Source organism: Phodopus roborovskii, unplaced genomic scaffold (assembly GCF_943737965.1).
Source record: "Phodopus roborovskii unplaced genomic scaffold, PHOROB, whole genome shotgun sequence".
In the NCBI taxonomy this organism is placed as follows: domain Eukaryota; kingdom Metazoa; phylum Chordata; class Mammalia; order Rodentia; family Cricetidae; genus Phodopus; species Phodopus roborovskii.
Window position 1 is genome coordinate 11,411,763 of NW_026126598.1, and position 11,594 is coordinate 11,423,356.

Sequence of the window (11,594 nt, forward strand, 5' to 3'; positions counted from 1 at the left end):
CTGGGGACTAGACCCAGGCTTTGACTGGAGGCCAGCAGGTGTCTTGTAATCATTCTGATGTTTTGACATGGGCATTGTTCTTGATTTTATAAGTAAAGAAGGTCTGGGGTGTGGCTTAGTCAGTTGAACCCTTGCTCAGCATCCATGAGGCATTGCATGCCATCCTCAGCACCACATACACTGTCATCTCAGCACTTGGAAGGTGGAGACATAGGGATCAGAAATTCAAGGCCATCCTTTGCTACATAATGAATCTGAAGCTAGCCTGGGCTATGTGAGACACTGAAAAAAAAAGTAATGTAAGCAGGGAAATGGAGACTTAAAGTTAACATAAGTGTCTCATGTTGTGTGTGTATGCCCTGTGTACATGCTCAGAGGCCAGAGAAGGACATCAGGAGCCCTGCTCTGTCACTCTCCCCCACATTCCCTTGAGACAGGGTCTCTCACTGAATCTAGAATTGGTCTAGCCTCTTTTCTCCATCTACCCTAGCATTAGAGTTACAAATGTGTGGGCAAATGAACCTGGATTTTCATGTGAGTTGAGAATTTGAACTCAGGTCTTCCTGTTTCTTCAGGAAGCATTCTTACCCACTTGCCCATCTCCCCAGTCACAGTATCTGCCTTTCTTATTATCACAAAAGCCAGGATGAAAACTGATGTTTGGGTGACCCTCTTCTTCCTTGGAATGTTCCCTTCAGGGTAAGCTTACCTTTCAAAGGTGCAGTATCAACTTAAACTTCCAAACCAGATAAAAAATGACCACTTCCTGTCTTACAGAGCTCTAGCCCCCAGGAGGGCCTGTGACCAGGAGGACTTGAAAGGCCAGGGTGGAGAAGGCATACAGAGGTGTGTGTTGTGTGTGTGTGTGTGTGTGTGTGTGTGTGTGTGTGTGTGTGTGAGAGAGAGAGAGAGAGAGAGAGAGAGATGGGGGTCGTAGTCCTGAGAATGGGTAGATATCCTGCCAACGGAAGTGATCATTTTTTATTAATCAGAGGGAAATATATATGTAATTATGTGAGATGAACTCGGCAGGGAGTTCTTTTCTTTATGATATCTGAAGGGATTTACAAACATTTCCTAGGCTTACAGCATCCCAAGTGTGGCCTCTTTGCCAGGCACCCCCTTTCAAAGGATTATTCAAGATTAGCACCCAGTAAAAGCTAATTATAAGTCACTGGGTTGTTGCTCCTGACATGTGCCCAGGAGCCCCAGGGAATTGAGGGGAGAGTAGGATGGGAGTTGGGGGACCACACAGGTGCTAGGTGGTAGTAACAGGGAAGCTGGGGAAACCCCAGCTGGTGAGGGGGGTGGCTAGACAAATGCTTGGAGAGGGAGAGGCTTGTCAGCTTGGAGGGGTCTGAGCCCAGACCTTTGTTCCTCTCTTTAAGGGGCTGGGGAGAGAACTGTGTTGGTAGCTGGCTTGCTCTGTAAACATGAGGTCCCAAGTTAGGTTCCCAGAACCCAGGTGGAAAAAAAAAGTTGGATGTGGTATCACAAGTTTGTAATCCCAGTATTGGAGATAACAACACTGGGGACAGAGAGGGTGGATCCCTGGGGCTCACTGGCCAGCCAGCCTAGCTGAATAGGTAAGTTCTCTGTAAAATGTCACCGACCCAGAGGTGGCTCAGCAAGTAAAAGGTGTTTGCTGCCAAGTCTGATGCCCTGTTCCCCACACAGTGGAAGAAGAGAGAGAGCCAACTCCTGAAAGCTGTCCTCTGACCTCCACATACATGCACACTGTGACATGTGTCTACACACACACACACACACACACACACACACACACACACACACACCATTATGGGGTGACAGGAGCAGATATTGGGGGATAGAAAGCAGCTCAAAGTGGGTTTGGGGTGGGAAAAGGACCAGGTGAGTGGATGGGGAGCTCTGAGGTCCTGTCCAGGATGAATCTGGCAGGACTAAGAGCCTAGGCAGCTTGCTGAGAATATTCAAAAGCTTTTAGCAACTAGACATGAAGGCCAGAATCCAGCAGAGTAGGGAGTTACAGGGGTAAGATCAGGAAGCTCCACAGAAGGTCTGCGGATAGAAAAGTTCCCATTCCCACCCCATCTGCTTTGGGAGCCTGGACGTGGGTGGGTGGGTGACTGGATCAGGACACCTGCAGACTTCTTGCCTGAGCAGAGAAAAGTGAGACTATTGTATTAGTTACTTCTCTGATGCTAGGACAAAATACCTGACAAAAACAACGCAGAGGAGGAGGGGAGGGGTTTGTTTGGCTCACAGTTCGAGGATACAGTCCATCATCGGGTGAGGTTGTCATGGCGACAGGAGTATGAGGCTGCCGGTCACGTTGCATAGGCAGTCAGAAAGCAGAGAGATGAACAACGCTGGTGCTCAGTTCAAGACCCTAGCCCGTGGGGATGATGCCACCCACATTTAGAGTGGGTCTTCTCCCCTCAAATAGTCTAGAAACTTCCTCACTGACAAGTCCAGAGTGTCTCCATACTGACTCTAGGCCCTCTCCAGTGGATCACAGGTAGTTGTGAAACTGCCCACTGCTTCAGGGGCTGCTGTGTGTACACGGACAGAGGGCAGTGGTACCTGGACCATGGTGTTCTGGGGCCCGTGGCCGGGCACCGGTGACTGCTGGTCTCTGGAGGAAGCAATGGCTACAAGGATTTACCTCTTCCCCACAGGCACCCAGAAGAGCCCGGAAAAGAGCAGAAGGCACAGCCAGTTCCAACGTCTTCTCAATGTTTGACCAGTCCCAGATTCAGGAGTTTAAAGAGGTTGGCTGGTGGCCCTGGGGACCCTGGGGATCTGTATTAGTTCCTTTTCTTTTTTTCTGCAACAACATGCCCGATAAAAGCAATGTAAGGAAGGAAGGGTTTGTTCAGGCTCACGGTCTGAGGGTCCTGTCTGTCAGGGTCGGGGAAGGTGTGTAGCGGCAGGAATGTGAGCTGATCACACACAGTATCCAAAGTCAGGAAGCAGAGAGAAAGAATGCTTGCGCTCAGCCTGCTTTTCCTCCTTCAGTCGGAAACCCAGCCCGTGAGATGAAGCCGCCCTCACTGAAGGTGGGTTTTCCCACCTCTGCTAGCCCGGGCTAGGAAACCCCTCACAGACGTGCCCAGAGGTGTGTTTCCATGGTGGTTCTAAGTCTAGTCACCTGATGAACCATCACAAGAGGATTGCTGGGATTCACAGAGATTGTTCAAGGAGCCCACAGTGGCTCCCCATGTTGTCAACTTCCTTCAAGGTCCTCATGGCTGCCTTTGTGCCTGCGGAGGTGGCTCGCTACTCTCTCTACCTGAGCCTGTACTTGCTGTGTGACTTGTGGAAAAGCCTTTCCCTTCCTGAGCCTCAGTTTCCCTCTCCAGGTTTCCTTTTCCTTCTCAGAGCTTCAGTTTCCCTCTCTGAGTCGCTGTGTTCTTGAAATAAGACAATGAATGTGGAGTCCCAAAGCGCTTAGGGTAGATGTTCAGAGGGGGCGGACTACAGTTCCCAGGATGCAGTGCACGCTGAGCTAAGTTGGAGCTCTGGCTGGGAAAGGGCTCCTAATTGAGGTTCTTCCTGTGGCAACTACTGAGGACACCCTGGAGAGATGGGGAGGGACCAGCTGGTCCGGGTAGGCCCTAGTGGCTCACAGTCCATGTCTCCATCAGGCCTTCACTATCATGGACCAGAACCGGGATGGCTTCATCGACAAGGAGGACCTGAGGGACACTTTTGCCGCACTGGGTGGGTAAAGCAAAAGCTGATGCAGCTTGGGACCTTGGGTTTTAGACAGAGCTAATGGCTGAGGTAGAAAAAGGGGCAGATCAAGGCAGCCATAGTAAGGGGCTTGAGAGCTAAGGAGCACAGTGGAGGGGGCGGTTTTCAGAGGACTTTTTTTTTTTTTTTTTTTTTTTTTTTTTTTTTTGAGACATGGTTTCTCTGGAAGGCCTTGAATTCACAGAAATCCGCCTGCCTCTGCCTGCTGAGTGCTGGGATTAAAGGCATGTGCCACCACCGCCCGCCTTAAGGGAGGACATTTTAAGACCATTTTGGCTTTGTGCATAGCCCAGGGGTCCCGGGGAGTCAAAAGGGTGTGGTAGTACGTGCCTATGAACCCAGCTCTCTCATGCCAAGGCTGTTGGAGTTCTGATTCACTGATAGCCTGGACTACATGGCAAAGCACTCAAAATGAAACAGTAGAGAGCTGGGTTTGGGAAACAGCTGGTACCGATATGGGTTAAGTTTTGAGGTCCTGGGAACCTGAGTGCCTGCTGGGACCATGTAGAATCCCAGGGTTCCTGTGTCCAGGAATCGAGACCTGAGGCTCTCTATGCACTTCCTCTTGTGGTCCTTCCGGTCTCTGTTTGTTTGCCTGCTTGTTGCTGTTTTAATCTGTGAAAGTGTGTGTGTGTGTGTGTGTGTTAGAGAGAGAGGCATGAGGGTGGAGACAGCAGCCTGTAGACTCCAATGTTCCCTGTGAAGTTTCCCCATAGATGCATAGTGCCCGGTGGGGACAGGTGGGACAGTAGAAGCAGAAGACACTGCAAGGCTCTCCTGGACTGGTCCCCTCTCCCTCTCCAGGTCGCATAAATGTCAAGAATGAAGAGCTGGACGCCATGGTGAAGGAAGCCCCAGGGCCCATCAACTTCACAGTCTTCCTGACCATGTTTGGGGAGAAGCTCAAGGGTGAGTGAGGTTCTTGGGGGCCTAGGGAGGGGCTGGGAGCGGGAATTGGATATACCCACCCACCTGGCCCGTATGTTACATAACCACCGACGGAAACGCAGTCAGTATCCAGGCATTATTCCCTGGCTGTGCACACTGGCCTGGAGCCTGCCTCAGTTTCCACCTCTGTGTGCACAGTGGAGAGCCCTGCAATGACCTCTCCCTGGTAATCCCTTTACCCACTGACAGGATGATACCCACCCCACTTCTACTCCCAGGACCCCCTCTACCTGCCCCTCTGCCCTCCTCCCATTCTAATCCCCTCCACACCTGCCTGGCCTGCCCCTCCGGTGCCTGTTGATGGTGACAGGTAGGCAGAGGGGTACCTTGCCTTTCTGAGATCAACTTGTGACTGATGCCATTGCTAGGCAGGTTACTTGCCTTGTCCTATTGTGGAGTCAGTGCAGTCTCCAGGGAAAGTGTTGAAGAGCTTTTCTCAGCGCTGAGGAGGGACTCAGTGAGTTTTTGATATCTGCCCCAGGTACCCCAGCAAAAGAAAATGTGGAGCAGTTCTAACTGCTCCACACCCCTGAGACATAGCCCCAGGCCTGGGGCTAGAAGACGGGTCACCTCTGGTCCTCTTCTCTTTGGCCCTGGGAGCTCCCTGAGCTTGAGGGTTCTGTGGTGGAATGGGATACGTGGGCTGTGGCTGCCCCTACCCTTTAAGGTTAAGATCTGGTCTCCCTCACAGAGTGAGGGAGTGGTTTGATTTCTGTACCTTGGTATTTTAGTAGAGCCCTTGCCTAGAATATTCCACTCAGAGTTAGGGGTGTGGCTTAGGAGCAGAATCCTTGCATAGATCCCCCCAAGTGAGGGGCTGGGGTGTGGCTCAGTGGTAGAGCCAGAGGATGTCATCTCCACGTATAAGGGAAATGGACAGGATTTCATTTAGGACTGTTTTGGGTGCTCACAGGAAGGGGCACCACTTGTAGCTGTCATGGCCTGTTTTCAGACAAGGAGACTGAGAAGCATGAGGCTCACTTAGTCAGTGGCTAAGTCGGAGTGATGACTGAGGGCCCGCTGGGGACCTCAAACTGCAGCTTTTTCTCATCTTTGCTGGGGTTCCAGGCCTGGGGCTCCAGCTGGGCTTGTCATGCAAACTTGTCTAGGGCTGCGTGAGAGACTGGCAGCGGGGAGGGCAGTGGGCCCGGGCAGGCACCATCGCGGCCATTAATTGAGACAAGGAGACTGTCCTCTGACTTCCCGCAATGGCAGGCAGCCACTGTGGAGGGCTTTTTATGGGACTTCCAGACCTCAGAGCAGAGGCCCTCTCTGGGGACACGGCGGGGAGTGGCGCTGGTTGAGGTGAGTGTGCCACAGCCAGGCCAGAGCTAAAGAAATCCAGAACTTGGTCCCCAGGGAGGTGATGGGGGCCAACTGCAGAGCAGCTGCAGCTGCTGGGACTCTTCAGAGAGAGACTGGGGTCTTTAGCTAATTGATAGAATTGGGAAGTGGTGGTCTTAGAGGCGGGACTCTAGCCAGCCCCCACCAGAACCCCTGTACCCCTTTAGCTTCAAGCTACCCTAACTCTGCTGCAAAGCCCACCTGGGGTGGATACACTGGCTCTAGTCACCGTTCAGAGGGAATGAGGTTCTTCCCAGGAGACAGCAGTCTGATAGAGAAGACACACAAGGGTCTGCCTCAATCTGATAGGGGACACACACAGAGGCCTGCTATATTTTTTACAGGGAGACACACAGTCTCTCGTGCAATCTGATGGGGGAGGCACAAAGCCTGATTTAGTCTAATGGAGGAGACACAGATTCTGATGGGGAAATGTGAGGGTTCCACCCCAAGCTGATGGGGAGACCCAGAGAGCTCTATGTCCAAGTGGTGAAGCTGCAGGCCTGCAGTGGGCCCAGAGCAGAGCTGGATCTGTAGCCCTGATTCACTGACATTCACCAAAGCCTATCCATTAAGTTGTGTGGTGGCACATAGTTGTAATCCCAGGACTTGGTGGGAGGGAGGAAGGAGGGTCAAGGAGTTTAAAGCAAGTTCTAGACCAGCCTGGGTTATATGGCATGCAGTCAAAAAGAAACACACACACACACACACACACACACACACACACACACACACACACACACACACACCAAACAAACCAAAAGAAAAGAGCAAAGCAAAATGAAATCCCAGGCCATTAGCCAGATGGTCCTGTATATACTGTGGCAAACATCTTTGATCCCATGACAGTGGGTAACCTTAAGGGAAGGAAAGGGCTTTCCAGGTCCTCTTTGAGCCAGGTGTGGGATAGCATGAGGAGGAAAAAGGCCCCAATAAGGGATGCCAGATCATCTGCTATCATTCAGACAGACTGGAGGCCTTCCATGAGTCCTTTTCAATGGGCCTCAGCTTCCCCATCAATATAGACAGGTCTGGGTACTGAAGCTCTCTGGTGGCAGAGAGAATTCCTTCTGTCTTCTCCCTCCTCTTTCTTTCCCGTAATTTCTACCCAACCTATTTTGTTCTGAGGGGGAATCTAGGGCCTTTCACACACTAACCAAGCACACTGTTGACAAACCTTGCTTCTGGCTCCTCACTGGGGGAATTCTAGGTAGGTGCTGTACCACTGAGCCACACCTCAGCCCCTCACTGGGGGGATTCTAGGCAGATAGATGCTCTACCATTGAGCCACAGCCCCAGCCTCAGATTAGTTTATTTTAGTAACAACTTTCCTCAAAGCCACAAAAGTGGTACAACAGAAACTTTGCAGAGGTTGAAGGTTTTACAGAAACCTAAATGGGCTACATACATTTAGTTGCAAATAATTTGTCCCACTGACTTCCTGACAGAGTATTTCCTATGCTCTTCACTCTCCTGACAATTGTCCCCATTTCATAGATGAAGAAATTGAAGCTCAGAGAGGTTAGGTCACTTGTCCAAGGTCTCAAAGCTGATATTATTGAATCAATAAGGTCTGGGGATGAGGAAGCAGCAACCATAAGGAAGCAGCTGTAAGTGAAGGAAAAGGAGCTCTGAGCTTGGGGGCTGAGTTTGGAGCTCATTGGAGAGGTCTTCAAGAGCAGGCCACCCAGAGACAGACAGGTGGGCCAATGAGCTAGGTGACTATGCAGCTGGAATAGTCCCTAGTGTGCCACTTTTGTGGCTTTGAAGAAACTTGCTACAGAAATAAATGACTCAGAGTCTGGGGGACATAGTTCAGTGGTAGAGCAGCTGCCTAGAATCCCCCAGTGAGGGGCTGGGGTGTGGCTCAGTGGTAGAGCACCTGCCTAGAATCCCCCAGTGAGGGGCTGGGGTGTGGCTCAGTGGTGGAGCACCTGCCTAGAGTCCCCCAGTGAGGGGTTGGGGTGTGGCTCAGTGGTGGAGCACCTGCCTAGAATCCCCCAGTGAGGAGTTAGGGACATTCCCCCTCTCTCAACCCCTGCCCAACTTGGCACCACCTCTGAGAGGCCCTCAGTACCCTTTCATTCTCCTTCTCCCGTGTGTGCTGCCTCTAGGCACGGACCCAGAAGAGACCATACTGCATGCCTTCAAGGTGTTTGATACTGAAGGAAAAGGCTTCGTCAAGGCTGACTTGTAAGTTCTCAGGACTTGAGCTGAGGTGAACCAGGGTGGGTGTCAGCCCTGGCTCCTTCCCCCTCAGAACACAGCTGAGCAGGGCTAACATCCGTCCAGTGTCTGGAGACCACAGCCAGGCCAGCGCAGTTAGTTCCTCCTGATCTACCTTCCCTCCCTCCTGCGCCTCTGCCTTCCCCTCTCCCTGTGTGTGGAGGTGGAGGGACAGTGTAGCATGGGTCAAAGAGTGCTTTGAGTGTTGGGGATGGAGAGGAGTGGGGGTGGGCCTTGAAGGATGAGTACAGATTGACCAGTCAAGGGCGGGAATAGTATTCTAGATGTGAGGACATAGGATGAATCATAGCTTAGTGTGCATGGATTACTGAGCTGGCCTGGGGGAGATGAATAGCCTAGAGCCTGGGAAAAGTGTGTGGGGGGCTATGACCCAAGTATGTGGGGTGGAAAGGAAAGGACTGGCCAGCAAAGATCCAGAAGCCAGGGCCAGGAAACACGGGGGTTTGAAAAGAGGGCAGTGTCATTTGGGGACATCAGTGACCAGCTCAGCTTGGGATGCCTGGGTAGAAAGTGGCCATGGGCAAAGGGACAAAGAGCCAAGGTCAGGGTCCCTAGAACCTGGGCCAACCTCCAAGGTGTCCCTTTCAAACTTTGCTGGCTCTTAGGTGTCCCTGGCTGGTGAGATGACCCTTCCTTATCAAGGATAGAATGGTATACACTGGTACCCAGTGACAGCCATTCTTTAGGAGTCCAGGTGCTGATGGGTCTAGCTGCCCACACGAGCTCCCACCTATGGGGGTGGAGGAGAGAGCACATGGGTTCTGGTGGAGACAGAAGTGCATGTCCCTGCTTACATACTGTCATCAAAGGCTCCGAGTCAGGCTCCCTGGAGTGCAGAGTGCCAAATGTACATCAAACCAGAACCCCATCCTTGGGGTCTGCAGCTTGTTCCTGATTCTTGAGGTGCCAGGAGAACCCCTTGGCATGCCTGGGACTATCTTCTCTGCCAGGATCGTGAAGACAGGACTGAGGTGGGGGTGAGGAAGGGGTGCCCCTGGGGCACTCATTTTGGCAATGGAAGGAACAGCCCTGGGATATGGGGACCTAGAACACAGGGCTGCTGGCCAGACAGGCCACAGAAGTGGCTCTGGTTGAAACAGTCTGCAAAGTCTCCAGCTTTGGCAACCTGGAAACTGTGACTGTCCCATAGTAACAAACAATGGAAAATGTGTGTCGTTCTTAACCAGGGCCTGCCACCACCGGTGCCAGAGGATGTCTTGAGAGCAGAGGCTCTGCTTAGCTCTCTGATCCCATCCTTGCCTTCAGAACCTCCCTAAGCTTGCAAACTCTTTCTCAGTTGCAAGGGACATACGTTCTCATGCAGAACTGGGTGCTGGCCCTACTTCCAGCAATATTTGCCTGGATCCTAAGGAGATAGGACCAACCCTGTCACAGCTTCTTTTTGGGATGGCAAGCAAGTCAAAAACCCTCCCAAGCCTCAGTTTCTCCCTAGGTAAAGGGGATTCTTGCACTAGTGTCACAGGTCTGTGAAGAATCAAGTTCTAAAGAGACCCATGGGAAGACTGGGCTGCATCTTCCCCTGATGCTCTTGGCCTTGAACATCATGATGTAGTTTGGGAAATGCTGGTCAGCTGACAGCCAAAACAGCTGGAAGGGGCATCTAGGAGAAGCCAAGGTGGGAATGGGCTGGCCATTCCAGCTACTCTGAGGCAGGAGATTCAAGATCAGACTGAGTTATAGAATGAGTTCAAGGCCAGCCTGGGAAACTTGGTAAGATTTCTCAAAACATAAAGTAAAGAGAAGCTGGGTAGTGGCAGCACAAGCTTTAATCCCAGGACTGGGGAGGCAGAAGCAGGCAGAGTTTGACACAAGCCTGGCCTACAGAGTGAGTTCTAGAACATATAGGGCTACATGGAAAAACCCCATCTTGAAAAAAAAAAAAGTAAGAGAAAGAAAGAAAGGAAGGAAGATATGAAGAAAGGAAGCAAAGAAGGAATGAAGGAAAGAAAGAGAAAGAGAGTAAAGTAGAGTGGGGATATAACTTGAGGGTTGAGTGCCTACCTTGAGTAACTCAGTGAGGGACTGGAGTGTGGTTCAGTGGTAGAGCACCTGCCTAGAATCCCCCAGTGATGGGCAGTAGAATATTTGTCTAACATATCCCAGTTCCTAGGTTCCACCCCTAGACAGAAGACATAGGAGCCCCTACCTCCAGCAGTCTAAGGTTGATTAGCACACCCTGGGCATCTCAGTGGCCTCCAGGTCATGTTGAAGTCACAAGATTATTCCACTCTGTCCCGCATTGTTGCTAGAGGAATACAGGTGTCAAGAGAAGCAGTTAGGACACAAAGAGCTGCCTTGAGGCTGGGAGAATCCCCTGGGCCAGAGCTACCCTAGGAACCTTGTGTTTACGTGGCCACCAGGCAACCCTTCCCCAAGACATGATAGGTTCTCTCCACCAACAGCATTAAAGAAAAGCTTATGACCCAGGCTGACCGGTTCAGTGAGGAGGAGGTAAGTGTGGGCTTTGGGGGGACATCCCTTGTAACGTGTACGGTTTTTCCGCCTGCCGCTTGGTCTTGTCCTGCCGCTGCGCCAGCCCCAAATAACACACAGAGACTCTGTATTTGATACAATGCTGTTGGCCCGGTTACTTGTTTCTTATCGGCTAGCTCTGCCTTAATTATTAACCCATTTCTGCTGATCTATGTATTTCTCTTACCGGGGAGCCGGCGTCATACTGCTTTCTCCAGACTCTCCATCTTCGCTCCTCCTTACTACTTCCTATTTCCTCCTTGTCTCCTAGTCCCTCCTATCTTCCTTTCCTATTGGCCAACAGTGCTTTATTATTAACCAGTATGAGAAACATATACAGAATGACATCTCCCATCAATCCCTGCTCTGAGTCCTCTTTCTTCCATCTTCCCCATTTTACCTGACCATCTGTTACCTCTCCCAGGTCAAGCAGATGTTTGCAGCTTTCCCTCCTGATGTCTGTGGCAACTTAGACTACAGGAATCTGTGCTACGTCATCACACATGGCGAGGAGAAGGACTAGAAGGTCTGCCTCCTCCATACCTGGAGTCAGCCAAGACTGGCTGGGTTGGGGGACCAGTACAAGGCTAGCATGTGTAGGGAAAACAGTTTCCATCACTCTCTGGAGTCTGGGGCTAAAGTGGGAATAAATAACACAGAGATGTACATCTGGGTAATGTTTGCGTGGTTAGTGCTCTGATCGGGAAGACAGTGAAACATTCCCCTCCTTGCTAGTTTTTCCAAAACGTTTAATTCCCTAGTTCTTCTCAGCTGTTCCTGATGAGCTGGTGTTTAGAAGTAACGGATGGTTTTAATGCCCCTCA

The 11,594-nt window shown here is 51.2% G+C and overlaps 1 protein-coding gene across 1 annotated transcript; it reads left to right on the plus strand.

Annotated features, from left to right (window-relative positions):
- Nucleotides 1–2,572: 2,572 nt before the first annotated feature.
- On the plus strand, nucleotides 2,573–11,350 carry Myl10 (myosin light chain 10). Its single transcript, XM_051204916.1, is given in 7 exon segments — nucleotides 2,573–2,611; nucleotides 2,613–2,753; nucleotides 3,630–3,705; nucleotides 4,543–4,647; nucleotides 8,145–8,223; nucleotides 10,701–10,749; nucleotides 11,195–11,350. Coding segments are annotated over 7 exon segments (588 nt in total). The 3' UTR covers nucleotides 11,294–11,350.
- Nucleotides 11,351–11,594: the final 244 nt, after the last annotated feature.